At 45.2% G+C, this 21,407-nt stretch overlaps 1 protein-coding gene across 1 annotated transcript in view; it reads right to left on the reverse strand.

The window, feature by feature from the left end:
• Positions 1-478: 478 nt before the first annotated feature.
• The window catches only part of midn (midnolin), a 26,942-nt gene continuing 6,013 nt past the window's right edge, over positions 479-21,407 (reverse strand). The window contains exons 3-8 of the mRNA XM_015043495.1: positions 19,948-20,035; positions 19,753-19,815; positions 9,510-10,064; positions 8,632-8,755; positions 8,203-8,517; positions 479-1,123 (exon numbers count right to left, since the gene is read on the reverse strand). Coding sequence (XP_014898981.1) covers positions 861-1,123; positions 8,203-8,517; positions 8,632-8,755; positions 9,510-10,064; positions 19,753-19,815; positions 19,948-20,035 — 1,408 coding nt within the window. The 3' untranslated portion in view covers positions 479-860. The remainder of the gene's footprint in view (positions 1,124-8,202; positions 8,518-8,631; positions 8,756-9,509; positions 10,065-19,752; positions 19,816-19,947; positions 20,036-21,407) is intronic.

Genomic DNA, 21,407 nt, shown 5'->3' on the forward strand with positions numbered 1-21,407 from the left:
TTCGATAGTCATTTTCTTTCTTTTTTTTTTATTATTATTCTATTTCAGGCCCCACCACCACCACCACCTCCTCCTCCTCCTTGCACATATTGACCAGCTGTTATAAATCAACATCATGTGCAAATAAACAAGTACTTTGAACTGTTATATGAAAACCTGAATGCTTTGTGAACAATGCTACATATTGTTTTTTTTTTTTTGTTTATAAAATATAATATGCTTAAAAGTGGAAAAAAAAGAAGAAAAAACAAAGGTTTAACCACTCCGTAACAGAGGAAAAACAAAACTGGACTCCGATTGATTGGTTTTGAGAACAATAAGAATGCCCATCGGAATATTTCCACAGTCTCTGGTGCTCCTGTTCTGTTCATAAGTCCAGTGTGGATCTCTTCATTTCTGCCCAGAGTGCACTTTAAAAAAAATGTAGGGAAAAAAAAAAAATAAAAATACCACCACCACTCACTAAATTCTGCTTTGCTCAAGTGGAGATGTGATCTGTGATATCACACCTTGAAAAGAAAAGTCTTGTACACTGTAAAGTCCAGGTGTTTTGCCTGTAAAGTCCAAGCATCACAATGAAGTTCCTTTGCTATTGTTGCTGCTTTTCACAAGGTCAGTTGTGAAGGACAGAATGGGATTAGCGTCTGCAGGGGGGGCAAGTGTGTGTGTGTGTGTGTGTGTGGGGGGGGGGGGGGCGGTTGTTTCTCCCATGTGGCAGATAACAGTCACAAGGACAACTTTTTCTCTCCCCCTCACCTCCTGCCAAGACATGGCCTTCATAATATAATTCCACATTAATCCCAAGAAACGCTTCACAAATTCTACGAATCTTCACGAAGAACGGGGGCTGGACAAGGCGTTCAGGCCATCACGAACTCGGACTTTAAGTCGGCCTTGACGTCGGGCTTCCAGACCGAGTCGTCAAAGTCCAGGTCCAGGGAGCCCTCGCTGGACATGCTGCTGTTGCTGTTGCTACGCCCGGCCTTGCGGTTTGGCAGCCACTGGTAGGGCGCTCGCTGGTCCCGCCTGGCCTTCCGGCGCAGACGCTTCTGCTGCATCAGCAGCTGCAGACGTTCCACCTTGCAGCGAGTCGCTCGGTTCTCGGTCTGACGGATGCGGTCACCTGCGCGAAACAAAGGGGCACGTTAGTATTGTTTGGTAACTGGTGAAATAAACTACAAGATCATGAAGTTTTTTGTTTGTTTGTTTGTTCTTTAACCACTAAATAAAAGAATTTTAAAGGGAAGGAAGGGGCGCTTTTTTTTTTTTTTTTTTTTTCTCGATAATATTTCTTTAACATGTTTCGCTCCTTCCCTATGTGCACCAAACTTAAAAGCAGACACTTCATGGAGCTCGCTGTTAAATCTTTTGGTTAACTTCCCATCAGCTTCCTCACTGAGTGGGGAAACCTTTTCTTTTTTTCCCCCCAGAATCGTATCTCCTTGAGAGCCATAAGCAGGGCAGATAAAGGTAAAAACATACGAAAGAGCCAGCACACGCTCGTGGCTCCCTGTGATATTTGCAAACACAATTAAGTATGACATGCTTCAGTGGGTGTGTGTTCTCCTAAGTGCATTTCTAGCTGTTGATGTGCCTATAGGAGACTCCAGTCTCCAGGGAGAGGTCTTGCATTGCACTGCGAATGCTATCCCAACACCGGCCAAGTCGAGCCTAATTCCATTTATGCGTATATTCGGAGGGCTTAGAAGGAAGGGAAGGTAACCACAATCTATTAGCTAGCTCCATTAGTATCTGTCTTGGAATTAAATAATTAAATATTGGGCTAGGATGTCAATAAACCGAAGCACAGTGGCCATCTCTGCACGTGCACGAGAACACACACAAGGACACACTGGAATCCGCATTACACACACACACACACACACGATGTGTACAGTCATGCATGGCTATGGATGCACACGAGCACTCTCTCAAAAGGTCCACACACACACACACACACACACACACACGGACGCAGCACCAACAGGCGCAGTAGCTTTTAACGTGGATCGATGGCAAATTAAAAAGACCTATTGATTAAACCTTAGCTCTAGTGCAGCCATCCATCTCCAGCCCCGGACAACGCTATTGGCTTTCAATAGAAAATGCAAGCGAATGGAAATTGTAAGCGATGAGAGAGCGAGAAGAGAAAGAGAGACTAAAATAGTTCCTTTTCTTCTATTTCTTTATTATAGCTCTAGCTTCCAAATCGCAGCTCGTTGAGTGCCCCCCTCTTCCTCCAAACACTGCGCCCTTTTTACCCCTTAGCTCACCCCTCCCTCTCCAGTATCTTGGCCCATGTCTCCCCAGAGACAGCTAGGTAGGGCTGTGTGCGGAGAAGAGAAAGAGGTGGAGGGGGGAGGCGGCCGGGGGACGCAGCGAGGAGGGGACGGCGGCGTGGGTTAAGGAATTCCTCCCCCTGAGGCTGGGGGGATGGAATAAACGATGGAGGAAAAAGGTGGAGGGTAAAGGATCAGCCGTAGGTGTCAGCTTGCAGAATCGATTATGGCCTCCTCTGCTTTCCCCCTCTCTATCGGAATGAATTCCGGACTCGGTGTGGGCTGCGTTTACCTCTTTTCTCCGATTTGCTTATCGGGTTGAGCAGTGCAAAGCAATTTAACCCTTCCGGGACTATTTATTATGCCATAGCAGTGTACACTTAAGTAAAGTGCTGAGAGGCTTTAGGAAAACCAGAAAAGGAGGTAAGGAGTGGAAAAAGGTTAACGTCTTTACATTGCATTAGTCATACCACGTTTTCTTTTTACTTCAATATGGTCAGCCCTGACACCAGCATACATGTGCATCCAGATGCTGCACTTTGTCTGAGGACAATGTGTCACCCCCTCGGGAACGAAGGCAGTACGCCAGAGGTGAGGGGCGTGAGGGGGCGGGGGTGGGAGGTGGCCGGCAATACATCCATTGTTCCTTCTGCACCATGTGATAGCCACAAACGTTGCTGCGAGGCTTTGTTCTCCTCACTGGTCCTCACTTCGCCTTCTTATTATGTGCACAGACTAGTCTGAAGAGAAGCTGGCCGCACATAATGGAACAGCAGAAAGCCACTGTTTGCCTATAGACTTAAATCTGTTTCTCTGCAGCAATTTGCTTCCCTTTCCCTTGACAAGATAGTCCGTTAGTCTTGATCTTGGTTTCTAAAGGGGGGGGGTACATCTGCTCTCATCTCAGCATTGCAGAAGGAAACACACACACACACACGCATACACACAGAGTGCAGTTTGGTGGGGCGGCAGGAGGTCTTGGCCTTTGGCTTGGCAAGAGTTCTGGGAATGTGCTTGGAGCACCACCAAACTTGTGTGTGTGTGCGTGTGTGTGCGTGTGTGAGCTCGGCCATTCATGAGCGTCACTACCGGAGCCCTGGGCGGCTGGGCCGGACACAGCTGGCCGCAGGGATCTCCAGACTATGTTTATGACAGTAGGGCTATTATTAGGGCTGAATACGAAAAAGAACAGACAATCCACGTAGCACAGGCACACATACACACACAGATTGGCTCAGTCTGACTGGATGGGCTGGGGATTGACGCAAGCACAGTTGCACCCACAGAGAGCCGACATAGGGTATAAATGCAAAGGAGAGATTTAGGGAACCCTTACTCAAACACAACCTTGTGTGACACAGGAAAGACAAACAAGGAAGCAACACTGGTTCCTTTTTTTAGAAATGCGCCACCAGTATCAAACAGAGCACAGCTCAAGGGCACAGAAGAAGGAAATGCCAGTCTCTTTCCCTCTTTTATCTTAACACCAGCCACACCAAAACGTCCTGAGCGGTCCACTCTCCCTCTCCAAAATGATCCTAGCCCGTCCCTTTGAAGCACGTTTCGTAAATATGCCAGACGTTGTAGGAAAAAAAAAAAAGAGAGAGAAAAACAGTCAAAGAGCAAAGAGGTGATCTATGAATAATCAATGCATCAGTCAGTTTCCCTTGCCTTTGAGCCCAGCCCAGCAACACAGCTAGGACTGGAGAAGGGGTAGGGGAGAGGGAGGGAGGGGGAATAGATGGTCCAGTGGGTGGACGGAGTGGGTGGACGGAGGAGTAAGCAGGCAAAGGATGGAGAGAGAAAGGAAGAATAAAAAAAAGGAGGAGGGCTGCAGCATCCAGGACACAGAGGGAGATTAAAGGAGCTTCTCCTTCTATTGATTGTGTAAAGATTGGCCTTCATTTGCAGTTGTCTTATTGCTGTTGTTTGTTTGTTTGTCTTGATAAGTCTTGTGATCTTGCACAGAGAACATTGTGTTTGCTGAGCATCCAGAAAACCAGAGGAAGGAGCGAGGGAGGGAGGGGAAGACAATGGAGGGGGGAAAAAAAACGAGGCCAGGAAAGGAGAGGAAGGGAGAATCACACTGCAGCAATATCTGCTTCGGTTTCAATCTAGTATCACTGACCGCACTCTCTCCATTATAGGTGCGAATAATATAAATAATTCATTTTTTTGAATTAAACTGGAATAATAATGACCTGTAAGACATACATTTATATGTGTCTTAGACCACTATTGTAAGGAAAAAAAAAAAAAAACAGCTGTTGGTCAAAACAATTGTTTGTCAAGTTTTCAGATTAATCAGCCTTAATTGGTCAGAGGGCTATATATATATATATATATATATATATATATATATATAAAATTGCAGCTTATTTTTTCTTTGCCTGTGAAGATACCAAGTATAAGTGCTAACATGTTGGGATGGACTTTCTCTAGCCAAAACAACAAAAAACACTGGGACTACTGTTTGTGTAATGCTAGCTAGACATGCTGATAGTGATAGTAACGGAAGATTTATTGGTTATAAGTCAGTATTTGCTTTAATATATTAGGAAACCCCTATTTTACATCGACTGTTTTTGTACATGCATAGTGCAGCATTGCTCCTACTTGGACTGCCAGTGACAGAAAGTGAAAAGGTATTTCGAGCAATGTTCATTCATTGAGTTTCCTTTACCATAGTTCCCAAAAAGCAGTTGAAATCAGCCAAAAATCTCTACCAGAGAGTGTAAGCTTTACAGAAAGCAGAGCTCAGAAATATGCCCCAAAAGGTTTGATAATCCTACATGGAACTAAAGGCTACCCAGTTCCACTCAGTAAAAAAAAAAAAAAAAAATACTCAACCTACACAGATACATACTGAAGCAACCAATCAAAGCAGAGGTAATATGAGCATCCTGACAGCCAGTGAAAGGGCACTGACGGCCCTGCAGGGACACAAGCTCTTCAATGACTTTTAGACTTCATTTGCATTCCCTCCTTCTTCTCCTCTCCTTCCCGACTATGAAAGGGCACCTGATGTGCTTGGCTGGCTTTCCTGGATACCTCTGTGGCCGTGTAGAGTCGCTGGGGGCATTCGGTGAGTTTTAGTGGCGCATGTGCATCCCAGTGAATATTGGCTGGCGATGAGAGAGGAGTTAAGTTCGCTGGCAGAACGAGTACCGTGTGGGTCACGGTTTAAGTACAAGACTCGATAAGGTTAAGGGCAAAGAATCTTTCTCTGTCTCTGCCTCGTTCACAATCACCCTTCCTTTTTCCCCCTGCCTTGCCCTGTCTTAGCCTGCACGAAGCTAACATGACCTGACAAATCAAAAGGAGACAAGGGCAAGTTAAAGGATGTGGAAGACACACATGAGGGGGAAGGGAGCTGTTGGAGAGCCTTCAAGAGCCAACTTTGCTTCTGTTTTGCCCGGTCTTTGTGTGCTCGGTTTGAACGAAAGCAGCTGTAGGGCTAAAAGGTACCCATATAATCCCATAGGCCTCCCCTTCTCTGACCCACAATGGTCCAGCATGGTGCTCTATATACACCCCTCACACAATAGGGTAGGCTGGGCAGGGGGTGATCGACACTGAAGGCTGCAGGGCGGATGGTGGGGTCGGTCCACGCTACACAGCGAAGGAATTTAGCTTAACAATCAGTCTGCTAGACCATGCTAATGCCCCCCTGTTCAAACTCAACATGACTCCCATGTTGACAAATCCTCACAACTCAGCAGTTTTACACAGCGAGAGCGGAAAAGCTGGCTGCTTGTATAAGCCCTGGGACTAACTGCATGTGCATGTGTTGAGGTTTTTTTTTTCTGGTTTTTTTTTTTCTACTCGTGAACTTGCAGCAGAAAGGGTAAAGACTCAAGAGACAGCCGAGGTAGGTGACATTTTCGAGAGGCTGCCTCAACCTGAGTTCGGCTATGTGCACATACTCAGTCAGATGAGAAGTACACGTTTTTCTTTAACTGGAGCTGAATGAGTGAAGGTTCCTCTGAAGCCGCAGAGTTAAGCCGCAGTGTTAAGTCCGGCAAGTCCTCCATCAGTTGTCGAGTGATAAGATCGCCCTACAGAGCTCAGTCATTGGTTTGCTTGTTGCTTGCTATGTAGAATAGAAAACATGGAGTCTGCCATTGTGTCACTAAGGTTTGAAATACTCAGCAAGTCAAGTCTAGAAGACTGAGAGAAACAACAAAAGACGGGCTCCTCTTTCACCCTTAGCCTCTGGTTAAAACTTAACATGCGATATGGTTGATGGCAGAATATAAACACCCATAGGATAAGTAGCTCGGAGTTGTGGATTCAACAACCCGTGTCCTCCGTTGCCTCCTCCTTCTCTCACTGCTGTAGAGCTCACAAAGAAAATGCTTCTCAGGGCTGATTTTTGGAATAAGTCTATTTTTAAAGACCAAATGAACACAGACAATGTATTGATGCACAACACAGACGTGGAAAGAGACGGGGGCGAATAGGAGACGGACAGAGAGATGGATTCTACAGTCGGGGCTGTTTTTGGACGGCTAACAGGGAGAGGGGGGCAGTGGCGTGGGTGGTTGAGTGCAGATGAAGTGACATGGCAAGAATAGGGAGAGGGGGGAGGGGAACAAAGGGCGGGGTGAGTATGGACAAGTGGGGAAGTGAAGGAATGGTCTTTTCTCAGATAGGAAAAATAAGCCTGTGTTATTACAACTGTTCAGTGAGCACTTGTGAAGGTACTCAGAGTTTGGCAGTGGAATAGTGGTTAATCCCACCGATGCCGGGTTCAGTCTTTACAATAACTTTGAATGTTCTTGTACCGCTTTCAAGCAGGGAACGCACAACATGGGACAAAGCCAGAAGACAACAATGAATATGGATGCGTTTCTTTTTCAGTCAGCAGAAAATATTAAATACTAAGCACGTTCTCTTAGGGCCCACCCAAAGAGGACTATTAAACAATATGTGGTCATTGTGCACAAGATTCACCAGTGTTTCACTATAGAGTGGTTGAATTTCCTCAGCAGACGATAAGGAGGCATTAGAAGACAATGCAGTTTTTCTCCACACAGTCAGTCTAACCTCACAACACTGCCTGAATGTTATCAGTTCTGGACATCTGTCAGATGCTCAACATCCTGAGTGGCTGCTCAGAAAGGAGGGTTTTAAAACATCCAAGCTCTGCACCAGAACCGTATCACGCGCACTCCAACACCTGTCCTGGCCCACCCCTCTTAAAACGGGAACCTGTCGAGGTTTGTCCAGCCCATGCATGTCCCAGCTGCAGCTCTTCTTTAGGACACAGGTTAAGTAACCCAAAGCCTAATCTAATCTAAACATAGCCCAGCCCAGGCTTGAAAAGGTAAACCTATCTCCTTGATGCACAAAAACAAAGCCAACTCGACTGACTGACAAGTGGAGCCTGACTGAACAGGCCTGGAGAAGCTTGTATTGCATTACTAAGGAGACCTCCCCCTCCCCATCTCCTTTATTCACTTCCTCTTTTCATCTGCTTAAAAACCCAAGAGACATATATGCTTGAGTGTTTTTGTTCTTTAGTCAGAGTTTTCAGTTCAACTATCATCAGTATTTTAAAAGATAAAAATAAGCGCACGAAGCACAGTGATGTAAAATCATCCCAACCAAACTGAGATACCCATGATGCCTTCTGAGAACAGAAACAGAAAACGACAGAGATGACAATGGATTTTTCATTTGATTGCAAAACAAGAACAGAGCTTTGCAAAAATGAGTGGCTGTATTGTCATTTAACACAAATGTGCACACAAGCTATGCTCCCCCAAAGCGGTGCCAAATGCAAGAACATCTGCTTCGTGAGGCCATTAGGGCGTTAAGGGACTAACAAAGACTCAGCGTAAGTAGGGGTGAGGGGTGTGCTTCTGTTTGTGTTTTTGACATGCTTAGATGAAAAGGTGTACGGAGAGGGCTCACTCACCAGGGGGTTTGCACATGCGGATCTGACTCTGGCACTGCACCAGTGGATGAAGAGTTGGAGGAGGGCTGCCAGCAGGCACAGAGGTAGCTTTGGCAGAGAGGCCCGTCATCCCAGCGACTGGGGGTGAAGGAGGTGGTGAGGGGGAAGGGGAGGTGGGCGACCCACACTGAGTCTGGTAACGGAGCTGGGTGAGGGAGGGGGGCATGCCCTGGTAGTGCCTAGTGGCACTCAGGAGGTCGTTGAGGATCTGCAGGATGGTACCGATATCACGTCTTGGACGCCCATTGCTGTCTTGGCAGTTAGGGTGCAAAGTGCCTGAGAGAGGACGAAAGATAGAGAAATGTTTTACAAAAGGATGCACTACAACTTGTTCAACTTCATTTTGTCCAGTAAGTAAGATTTTCAGTGTGGAGCTCAATGTCTGTTTACCTGAAAAGGTCCCTGAGAAGACTCCGGGAGCGTGGTTGACAAAGCTCTCAATGATGGCTCCAGGTTTTCGTGAGCGAGCTGAAGGACTAGAGCCACTGCTGGGGCTGTTGGTGCTGCAGTTAGCCTGAAGCGAAAACACAGTAGAGACAAAAATTAAGTGTGAGTGTTTCCACTTCATTATACAAGCAAATGCTCATATATGGGAACTGTGAAAACCTTTATAAAAAATCCCTATATTGACGTCATGAAAGCTTAGTTTACTATTCCATACAGTACCAGGTTACTTCAAACTCTGGCTTAATGCATCTTGTCATTTTTTAGAAGCCACCTTAGCTTTACTGCAATTATTTAATGGTAGTGAAACTGAACTGCTGACAAAAACCTCTTTGCGTGTAGCTCTATTTAAGAGAATGCATGTTGTAGCGTAATGAGGAATAATCATATCCTCTTTGTTAAATAGACATTTTTGCTTATATATGCACTCTGCTTGAGTTCAATGATGTTTGCTTTCACTTTTCACGGCAGCTCTCAGGCAGGTCAAGAGAGTATGAGCAGCGCATTTCGCCGTTAAAGATTTTCTAAGTTAAATAAATGATCATAAAAGTTTATGACTGATGGCAAGAAAACGGTTTTCTAAATCCCTCTATCTTTAGCCCTGCAGCAGTTTGACTAAACCAAAGATTCCTCTCCATTATTCTGGTTGCTACATTGGAGAATTGAATATTTGTGTGCATGATAAAGTTTGTCTTATTCAATTATGACAAATTAATTTAGTGTAGATGTAATGTAAGCCGTAGGTCTCTTCACAAAAAACAAAAAAAACAAAAAAACAAAACTTAAATATAAAAAGAAAGAACATGCATTTCTTGGGGTCTTACCTCAGGGCACAAAACCGGGGCTACAGGGCTGACCTGGCCAATGTCATGGCTGGGTTGACTGGAGGAGGGCTGGTGGTAGTGGTGATGGTGAGGATGATGATGGTGATGATGAGATGGAGAGCGGAAAAGTCCCCCGGGGATGTGAGACGGGCGAGGGGAGTGGGGTGGCGGAGTAGGGGGGCTACAGTGAGGGGAGGAGGGCGACTGGTGGTACATAGGAGGGAGCGGCTGGTGGTGCGTGTTTGGCAACGGGAAGGTAGGTGAGCCTGAGGAAGAGGAGGAGGAGGAGGAAGGGACAGGATGGGGGCTGGGGTGATTGTGTGGTTGCTGGGGGTGGTGGTGGGGGGAGAGCGGGTGAATGTGGGGAACTCGGGGCGGCTGCACTGTGGGCTGTCCTGCCGCGGCCTCTGTGTTTCCCCGGCTGATGAGGTGCCGGTGCTGGAGCTGGGGACCCCCAGATTGCTGTGCTGCCAACTGAAGCTGAACGAACATCATGTGGTCCCCTACGCGCAGTGCCAGGGTGAGCGGGGAGCGGCCGGACAGGAAGTCACTGACCTGTACACACGTAGCAGAAAAACAGAAAATACTTTTGAGTAATGTTTCCTCAAGTGAAGCAAACTGAATTGAATTCCTTCATCGTAAATGAATTTTATTATTTTTTTTTTTTTTGTCATAGATAGCATTTGAGTTAGACACAAAAGTGCTTTGAGCCCCTCTTCTCATAGAGACACAGGCATACCACATTTAGACCACCATCCAATCATTCACAGTTCTGTAACAGTGGACTATTTACTTCTGGATAAGGAGACCTATTGGAAAACACACAAACACACACAGACTCCACTCTTTGCTCTCCTCCAACTGCCTCTGGGTCCACTCTTAGTCAGCAGTGTCATTCAGCTCAGAGACAAAGGCCACCCTTCTGTCTGGCTTGTTGCCTGAAAAATCTGTCCCACGTTCAGGAAATACACCCCGCCTGCCTCTCAAGCACAGAATAGTCAATTGTCTGTGGATCTGCAGCGGATCTGGAAGTGCTGCCCATTTTTGGAATTCTGGCAATGATCAACAAGGGCCAAGTGTCGAGGTCTTCACTGACCCGCCCATGGCCCGGATAGATGCACGCAACCGCACACGGGCAAGCTGATTTGTTAGGAATTGGCTTGGAAGCTTCACGCTAAATACCAAACATTCTGTGCTGAAACTGGCTTTTGAAAGTCTGCGTCTTTTCAACGCGGAGTCATCAAGGGGTCAGAAAGGTTCTTGGTCTTGAAGATTCAACAGTGGCGACATCTAAAGCTGTTCCCAAACTAAGGCAAGCAGAAACCACCCTTTATTGGCAAATACAAAGTGACACATTTATCCAAAAATATTTCAACGGCCCTTGCTGCCTGTGTGCTTTTAGACCCAAGGGGGAAAGGAGTCAGAAACAACAATCTAAATAAGGGCAGAAAAGAGCATAGATTTTGGCAGGAGATGGAGAGGATGAAGGGCCATTCTTTCTTGCTTGGCCTTTGTACTATGTACATTTTTCGACTTTACTTCTAAGATCTTGGCAACGATTAACCCCAAAATTGCCAGCCTGTCCTCAAAAAGAACTCGCTGTTTTCTTGTGCTTATTTATTTCTCTATCGACCGCAACTCCTGTATTGCCATGGTGACCTTTAGACATTGCTATTGACATGGTGAGGGGGGGAAAAGCAGATGGAAAATGAGAGGATGGACAACTAAAAGATCTGAGCGAGTTGAGATGATATGATGGCTGAACGATAAACAACATTTTTGCAAGGTAAATGTTCAAATACCAAAGCAGCAAAAAAAAAAAAAAAAAATATTCCAGAGGTCCCAGCACAAACATAAGTAAGGTTTCCTTTCTTTTCTGAATGCAAACTCAGCTGCTGGTGGATTGTTGATACAGTCCACACCCGCAATGATTACCGCGGCATGGTAAGGCAACAAACTCAGCAGGCGTAAGGTGCGGTGTGAAGTGAGGAGGAGGGCAGGGTGGGGCAGGGTATTGCATGAAACTCTATACACAAAAGGTTGCCTGATAGAAAGAAGGCGTGTATATGTGTGCGACTCAAGGGGGAGGGGGGAGGCAGAATCCAAAGGTCGTAGGGGGGAAGGAGAAAGAAAAAAAGAACAGGCCTGACTAAGGCAGTGACTGACAGCTGTCAGGAGAGAGTCAACAGTCAGCCAACACTACGTCAAAGACCCCAAGGGAGACCGCACAAAATGAGCACAGAGAAAGCATGTGGGGGGTTGGTGCTGGGGCTAATGAGTGAGTATTTCTCTCTGCTCCTGATCACACCTCTCATTCTACACAGGCATGCAGTATTCATATTGATTCTAACTAAACTCAACCTGAGGCATTTAATCGAGAAATCTGAAAAAAAAACCTAACAACTGTTACTACAAAAAGCATGTGCAAAACTCAGTGCTAAAGTAGAAGGTCGTGAGTATAGTGGACTTTACCTACACCTGTATCTGGTGGGTGTGTGAGCATCAGACAAAAGAACGGATCATGTGAAATTAGGACTCCTACATACTTATCATGACAATAGCCTATGATTTTCCAGGCTCATATTTTTAGAGATTGCAATGATTTTCATCCAATTACCTATGTACACCAAAACAAAGCCTGGTTATGAGCTCATGGATATATAGATGCAATATTTCTAAAATAGGATGCAGTCCTAGAAACACAAATTTCTAAACTTCTCCCCAGGCCTGGAAAATACTTCAATCCAAAATCATTGTTTAGGAACATTTAAAGGTGCCAAGACTAAACAGGGTATTTGCTTTACAACTTTGTTTTTTTTTTTTTTTCTGTGTGAGGGTGTGCAAGCAAAGGCAAAAAAAGAAAGTGACAAAAAAGACATGACAGTGAGTGACAGCAGGAGAAACAAAGAGGAGGCTTGATTACCCTTATAATAACTAGTGTGGATTATTCAAAACCACCAAGATGAAAATCATGTACTCCCACTGAGCTCACAACACCACATGGCAGGCTTCAAATTAGCCTCCAAGAGAGGCAAGCTTTCTTCCTCGCACCTCGTTAGTTTTTTTTTTCCCTTCTTTTCCCTCCTCCGTTCGATTTTTGACACTCACAAGTCTCAGCCATTGAGTCATGAAGTCAAATTAGAAGTCGCTCACACAGGCCGTGTTAGATCTCACATACATGTGAGCTAAATGTGTGTAACACCGAATGTGACTCATTTGGGGTCTCTGCAGATACACATGCCACCCACCACAACCTCGGCTTCAGGCAAGCAACTAAAAGGCCACAAACCCACATAAACATCCACGTCTCATTAGAAGGGAAAATGACAGGGAACATCTCGATGACTGTCTGATTGGCAGCTCATATCTCTGCGGTCATCTTTCACGTCCCCCCCCCCCAGAAGATAAACACAAAGAGCCGCATTGAAACCTCCAGGTGTGAAATTCCTCTCCTGAAAACATGCCGTTTCCCCAACAATTCTTAGAGCCCCAGAAAAGAAAATATCAGAGAAGGGCAAATGGTCTGTGTAGCTCTGAGCTGTGGAGTGGAACACCTGAAATAGTTCTTATCTCTTAAGGGATGGGAGGAGGCGGAAGATGTTACAGCCTGCCTGCCAGAGGCTAGATTGGCAAGCGATCGTGCAACAACAAGCCTTTTCCAGACGGACAGAGACTAAGAGAGAAACAAGAGGAGGAAATGTGTTGGAGAGTATGTCTATATGTCTGTGTGAGAGAAAGATGGTAGATGGGAGGGAGTGGGGCTCTCTGGCGCTGGAGAGTTGGCTAGTAAATGATTCCCAGTGGTCTCGGCTAGCAGCTCAGCTCCAGTCCAAACATGCCTGTCTGCTCTCGAGAGCCCAGCCAAGACAGCTAATGTAGCTGGCCACCGCTGACGTCAGGACCAACACGATAGGCTTTCTAGACATTACAGGCAAACAAAAGAGAGTTTTGTTTTTGCTGGTTTTTCAGCCTCTAACCATCCGCCACCTTTCTTCTAGGTTCAACCTTTGCCATTTTATAAGAAAGGCACAATGACTGCTGGTCTCTTAGCCATTATGTACCTTCGAGGTTTTGGTAGTCCACTATTTCTCCAGGTATAAAGTGAAGACATCTACTGTTGCACTTTTGCTATATACCAAATATGAATTGGTATCCACCAGAGACATATTCTGTACCGGTTTGGCAACTGCCAAGTTCAAATAAATCTCTACACTCCACTCGGTGTTCTGCAAGGAAATGTGGTTTTATGACTTCAATAAATAATATTTACTAGCAGGAAGTCAATTAGAATTATTCTGATTTAATCATGGTTGCTAATCTGTCACATTTCATAAAGTTCAGCTGGGGCCCTCTGAGACAAAGGAGTCCATCACTGTGCTCAGAAGGCTGCAATGAGAGAAGTGGCATGCAAAAAAAAAAATTAAAATAAAATAAAATAAGGAGCTGGTTAACAAGCCAGTCCCTTCAATCCCTCAGTTTTCATCACTGCCGGCCAGGACATGTTTAGCAGGAGGCGTTGGTTGCCATGCACTGAATGGGAAGAATATGATAAGGGGCAGCTTGGAGGGGTGAGTAGTGGAGACAAGATGGAGGAGAGGAAGAGGAGGGGAAAAGGTGGTATGAGGGACAGAGAAAACCAGGATGGTGAAGGGGGGATGGAGGATGCGGGCAATGGGGGTAGGGTGTCAAAGTGGTAGAGGGTGATGAAATATTCAGCGAGAGTGTGCCTCTGGCTCCCACCCCTTTTTTTTTCTCCCTTTCGACATCTCTGCCTGACAGTTTTATTTATTGGGGTCCCTGTGGTTCAAGGAACTCATTTGCAGTCGTTCTTCCTTTGCACACTAAGCAAAGTAAGGCAGAGAGATAAGGACTGAGGGAGGAAGAGAGAGGCTGAGAGTCTAAAAGAGGCTGGGAGGGAGGTGGTGGGGGATGGAGCGTGCTGGCAGCTCTGAGCTGACATTCATGAACAACTGAGCAGCTTTGTGTCAGAGAAAAGAGGATAGAGGATTGGAAGGCGGGACAGGAGGGGGCTGGAGGGAGGGAAGTCACAAGAGAAGGAAGCCGGCTTCTCCAGCCACATTTCGGTTCCAATGCAGCTGCTCAACTGTCGAACGGCAAGGTGAAAGGTAAGCTTCAAAAAGCTGCTTATTAACCTGCCCATCGACCTAGATGGTTTGATCGCACCAGGACACTATTGATAGTCTCTGAGCAGACACACAAGCTAAAGATGCAATAACAGGCTCTTGAAAGAGACAAGGAAGAAAAAAAAAATCAATGAGTTGCACCATGCCCTAAATCCTAAAGGTAGCCAGGAGGGGGTAGAGGGCTCCTGAAAGGGTCTATTAGAAAGATAGCTGTCTGTAATACGGTCTGATAAGAAACAGACAGTGTGAGCAATAAGTAATGTCCAGCTCACTTCCAGAGAATTTATTCACCTGTTAAAAGAGACCCTAGAGTGGCAAAGTTCAAAACATTCAAGTTCATGCAAATAGTGCACCGAATACTTCATTTACACTAATCATGACCCTAGAATTGACAACACAAAATGACCACAATTGCTGTTGTGAGGATGTGGATACAGTTAACAACAACAAATGCTGCAAACAAAGGTAAAGGTATGAGAGAAAAAGTCAAGGGAAAGACAGTGATGGAATAGGGATACAGGAAGTCAACAAAACAGTGCAGAAACAGCTGTGATGCATCCGTGAAGAATGCTTAAGTCTTTCCAAAACTTCCTGTTTCGAAATCTCTTCGTTAAAAACCTCAGTCGCTTTGACCTATGCCTGTCTGTTTCAGACTGGGAGCTTTGGATATGGGTGGTGGCTATAAGACCTGATATTCCTGGCCTCCATCCTCCCACACAGTAGCCACACTAGTCATGATGCCTGCTACTCCAATCACAAAAGCTCCGTGTCACAGAGGAACGGAAAACAATGACAGTCACGACTCGAACATAGGCAAATAAGACTCCCCTGGCCGCTCAACGAGGGAACACACAAAGATAAAGACATTAAAAATGGATGTTGGCACATGCGTACGCCCACATAAGCCCAACGCGACCAGATGCATGTGCACAATAGGACAATGAAATCCACAGCAAAATCCACCTCTCTCTTGATTGCCCCACAACACACCTTGATTCCCTAAGCCCATTCCAACATCTCCCTTCGACTGTGTGTTTAAGCAATACAAAAGGGATTACACAGGTGCAAAAATACTGTGTGATCAGCTTATTAATGCAATTTTCAAGGCCGGGATTTACATGAGCAGGGACTGAATGGGTCTTCAGATCAGCATTGTCTTTTCTTCCGTACACAATTTGATTTAGACATCCAGTAACAAATTAATTTCTGTAGCTTTCATTGATAGAACAAAGGAGGCAAATTATCATTGTAGAGAGCAAAGACTCTTTCTCTTACGCTACAAGCATAAAAAAAATGCTTCGTTTTTTTTTTCTTCTTTACTTCAATGGTGGCAAAAGGACACGGGGATCTTGTCACACTGGCCATTGGACTCAGTTGGTAATTTTTCAATTCTTTGCACTCAGAAATCCTCAATGCAATTACTCTGCAATGATTTCCAGTAGTGCCAATAGGGTTGATTAACTAGCATGTAGATAAGGTGGTGCACAGGTAGCAAGACTGGAAAGAGAAACATATCGACCATGTGCATTGAGCTGTTTTACACAAAGCCTCGAACCGAGACATAGACAGTCACGGGTACAAAAATCTTTCTGTATGTTACGACCTATGTTGCCCAATGGCATGTGTAGTCATCCCATCAACTACCCCCAATATTCCAGGGTATACCCTACACAAACACAGCTGGACGCATTAATGAATCACTCGTCCAGACCTCTTCCCTTTCATCTCCCCTCCACCTGTCATGTTGACTTTGGCGCTCCCTGAGGGATGCAGAGCACAGGAAATTAGGTAAGGGTGACTCAGAGGTGACTGCAGACAGATTGTTAGGTCTTTTTAGTTTGCATCTGCCTGCTTGCAGGGACAATGACAAAGCTGCGCTCCATCCGTGGTTACTTGAGTGAGACAAAGATGAGAGGGAACCGTGGGTTTGTGGGGGAAATGGGGGGGGGGGGGGGGGAGCATAAGGACAAGAGGTGCCTGTCGGTAGGAGCGAGAGAGGAAAAGTAGAGCAGATATGTAACAGTGTATTCTACTGGGACATATGGAATGGCAGCACACAGCTTCCTCCCTCAGCAATCTGTACGCATTCAAGACAAAAATTTGTCAATTTGCAGCCAGCTGAGCATCACTCCAGTTGGGCAGGGCATTGATTCTGAAATCAGGATGCACCACTCTCGCTTGACTCGCTGACAGCAGCCAATGCATGCACGCGGTATAAGCAAGGACTGCGGGGTTACAGCTCAGCTTTAAGAGTGACTGAAGCATTGATGACTTGGTTTGTGAGCTGGGCAGTTTGGTGCTGATGCTTTAAGACAGGAACAAAGAGATGACTAAATGGAGGGGGGAAGTGCATTTGGAGGGGGATGGTGAGGGTGATGGCTGCCCGCCTGGTTGGCTTTTATTCGAGCATCAACGTGCATCAATGAGCAAATAGAGTCTCTGTGTTTCGAAAGTAGCGCAAATTCTTTTGGTTTCTGTCAACTGCAATAATCAATAAAAGATGAAATTATGTCACTGCTTGAATTCCCTTCATGTTACTTGACTGGCTGCTGTACAAGTATACGTTCGTTTTATTATATGGTTCAGGTTTCTTATTACAAAGATCAGAAATCCTACTAAGTACATCCTTTCAATTCAGATCTGTGAGTGTAAATATAAGCCGTACACACAACGTCTCCTTAGCAGACAGAAGGAGAAGAAAGTAGTGCAGGCGAGCGCATTCTGATGGGCTGTCAGGGAGTCAGTGGCTTAATACAGCTTAGATGTCATGAAAAAAAGGCCCTAGTTGATGCCAGACGAGGAATTAAGGCAGCTAAAGAAGCCAGCCATCATGGCCAAACAGAGGCAGCTACAGCCAAACTTGCAAACCGCAGCACATTTAAATTATAGTGCCTTGAGAGAGCTGTTAAGCAGGAACAAGAGAGGGAGAAGGAGAAAATGGGGGACACTGGGGAGAAAAACATAATTTCGATAATTACCAGATCTCGACTTCCATAAAACATTTTCCCTATAACGTGACACACACACACACACACTCCTCAGACAAATCAGCGTGTTCTAGCAAGCTGCTTTCCCAGCTATATAGCCGCTAGCCGGGGACATCTAATCCAGATAAAGGAGAACACATGAGGTGATCCACTCAGTCCATATTGCATGAATACACACTTCCTGGAAAAACACTCAAACTTGAAACGGGACCTCACTTAACCAGAGAGACGTTTAGAAAGATAAGTGCTTAAATAAAGGGGGTCTGCGGGTTTATGTCCACTTCATCTGCGACTACCCAAAACCCACCCTGAATCACCCGGAGGCTATTTTTAGGTGTTTAGGGATATCAGTTACCGTGTCAGGCACTTTTAAAAAGCTAAGTGCATTGATTGATTTTTGATAGCCAGCCTCCCCACCCTGAGTTAGAAGGAAGAAAGGAAATGAGGGAGAGCTTTGGGTGCTCCTGTTTCCTAATCTTACCCCGTATCACTAATCTCCCCACAATCTATGGCATTCCATTTTGCTGCATGAATTATAAATTCAATCAATTTCTCAAGATATAAACACACAAAAGCAGTGTTAGGCCTTTTCGTGAACTTCCCCCCTCGTACTAATATGATTCACACGCCGCCCTTTAATCTCACAGTCCTCTTATGCAGGACTGCAATCAGCATATGAATCTGGAAGTAATGTAAACGGTAAGCAGTTCTTAAGAAAAATGCATCTGACTCATAGCGAATCTTAGCGAAACAGGGTTACGACTCAGACGAGAGGCAAAGTGAGGAAGCTGCTGTTCTGGGTTGGCAGCTGAATTATCATCTACATCTGGTGAAGAAAAAAAATATATATATATATATTTTTTATCTTCTTCTTTTATATTGACGGGCAAGGCTTACTTCCAGCTCACTAGTGCTGAAAAAAAAAAACAAACCACACACACACATAGAGCAACATGTCCACACACCTACACACATGCAGTCATCTGCTGTCAGCGCTACGAGGCGCATGCTGAGTTCACACACAGACGACCAGGCCAGGATTTCCACCATAAAATTATCAGGGAGGCCATAGAGAACCACAGCTTGCTATCTCTGAGCAGTCCGCGTCCTCCGATTTAAAAATTCTGACTGAGCGCAGGTCGGCGTCGTTCACTGGACAAAAACCTCGCACACCCCGAGTGGTCAGTTTCGCCATCGGTTTGACATCACACTGATGCAGTTACGTACGTCTCGCCGTTGCCCAACACCGCCAAAAGGAAGTGGATGTGAGTCAGTCAGTCAGCTGCACACAGCTTCATACGTCACAATGTTGTCTAAGTGTGTTCGGTCTTATCACCTCTCTTCTCGCCAAGGTTCTTTCTGTGGCTGATGAGAAGCTTTTTTTTTTCTTTTGCTTTACTCTCACTATTGATCATTTCAGTGAGTCATGTCACACTGACTCAAATACATACTGTATTTAATAAGGCCTAAAGAGCTGTTTCACTGTAAGTGCAGGGTGTGGGCCCATCTTAGGACATATATGCATGAGAGGCTTCCAGGAACCCTATGCTAATACAGAATGAGAAGGCTGCCATCTGATGATCCAGCACTCTGTGTATGAGTGAGTGAGACTACAGTATACTCAATTGCCATGCAGCCTCAGCACACTTCCTGGAAACTAGCCAGTATGCGTGCGTGTGTGTGCGTGTGCATCTGTGCGTCTGCTAAGTCCGTGAAATACAGAAGAAGTGGAGAGAGAGATTGTAGAAATAGAAACATGAAAGTGAACACCAGGCCTCTTATGCGCTCACAAATAAGTCTTTTTGTGTGTGGTTTACTCTCTGATAGCCTTCTGCAGCAGCGTGCATGCACACGCAAACACGCGCACACACACACACTATCGCAGACGTTACTAGGATACAGAAGGGTGTTGCTGCTTATTATATCCCAACAGCTCACACAGGATGCCTAGCTTGGCTTGTTTAGGGGGCCAAGATTAAACAATTGAAACATCATTGTGCAGCCTTGCACAGCTTGTATCAAATTAAGTAATTTCTGAACACACACAAAAAACCCCAAAGAGGCACAAAACATGCAGATGTTGGAAAAAGCTCATAAGCAGAGTTTCCTTACCTGAGTTTCTGTTAGACTCTCCAAGGCTTGCATTACTGACTGCTCTGGTCTTGATGCCTGAGACTGCACAGAAAAAAAAAAGACATTTATGGTTTATGTAAACAAATGTATTTTTGCAGCTTTTAAATAAACTGAATGTGCTTTCTGTAATTTTATTCCAAGCTAAACCAAAAATAACATTAGGACAAGGCTTACCATTAATCCTGCTTCGACTGTTGGTACAAGTGTTAACTTGCTCCCATCAGAGATGCCTAGATCCTGGAGTTTGCCTGAACTTAGTCGCCTGCAGGGTTACACAGATCGAGATAATTAGACTGTGCTGACAGTATCTTCTCTCTCTATAGACACCCAAACACCCCTCAGCAAGGAGTGCTTGGGGAACTTTGGGGGTGTTAGGCAGACTTCAAAACTAGTTTGGAAAAGAGCCGTGGGTGAAAAGCTTCATGAAAGAGATGTATTGATTGGGCTGTCATTTTTCAATTTCGACTGTAGTGCAGCTTGACAAGTGCTCACAGTGGATATTTGGCACTGCTGCCACTTGCCTAAGTGGAGGTAAGTACTTTCTACTGGCTGTGCGAACAAGCAGAACAAACTGCAAAAGCTGTGACAAGAAACAAATGGCTCTGCGACGCAGTTTTATGATTGGTGGCTTAAACAGTTTTACAATTTTAGATTTTAGACAACCGCACGTCCCAAGATGGGTTTTCTTCGTTCTGCACTTTGATGTTTGTTGCAGAACAGGAGCAGCCATACCTGCTCCAAAATACTGCTTCCCTGTAGATCCCGACACCCCACAAACACGCTGTCCATGGGTTGTTCTTCTTCTTCCCCAAGCAAAGGGAGATGCTTAGGACAGCCTGCTGCACATGCATGACCCAAATGTTACCCTGTGCAGCTGAACAAAGGCCGGCAGAGCCGGCTTTGCAGTAGGCCTACACTTCCGAGGCGCAAGAGGAGATTAAGACGGGGGTGTTCAGGTTTTAAAGGATGATGTGATTTACAGGGTGATTACAATAGGTAGGAGGGGAAGCAGATTGAAAAACAATGCCAACTGTTTGCATGTTAAAGCAATCCCCCTTTCCAGTTTTGAAATAACGCCACCTGCGCTGCCTTTCGCTTGCTTAAGTTGCAGAGCATTTAAGAGCTTTAGTCTTGAATAACAAAAGGGTTAACTATTCCTTCTCCCTTGCAGCCCTGCTTGAATGCTGCGATATCTGCAGTTCCTGAGTATTCAACAATACTCAGGCCAGTCGACACCATACAGAAACCACTACATTATTATCCCAAATATTTGTGTTAAGCCTCTTATCAATGTACACTGCCACATATGCAAGACTCCTCTTATGAATGCATGTTTTGATTCATGCAGCAAAGCTATAGAGCCATGCTTTCTGCATTTAATTCAAGTCTGCAGATTTCATCTCCCAACAGTCCTCACGCAGTTTTAGCAACGGTGTGCACTCACTCAGCAGTTTAATGTGAACGTTTTTCATGCACACCTAGACCACCTCAGGCAAGGTTACTCCCCCTATTCTTTCTGTGCGACCAAAAAAAAAAAAAAATATATATATATATATATATATATATATATATATATATATATATATATATAACACGCGAGTGGAGGAGAGAAAAAAACAAATATGCCCATCTCA

The sequence above is a fragment of the Poecilia latipinna genome, unplaced genomic scaffold (genome assembly GCF_001443285.1).
Source record: "Poecilia latipinna isolate Pla-1442-1.1 unplaced genomic scaffold, P_latipinna-1.0 Scaffold636, whole genome shotgun sequence".
In the NCBI taxonomy this organism is placed as follows: domain Eukaryota; kingdom Metazoa; phylum Chordata; class Actinopteri; order Cyprinodontiformes; family Poeciliidae; genus Poecilia; species Poecilia latipinna.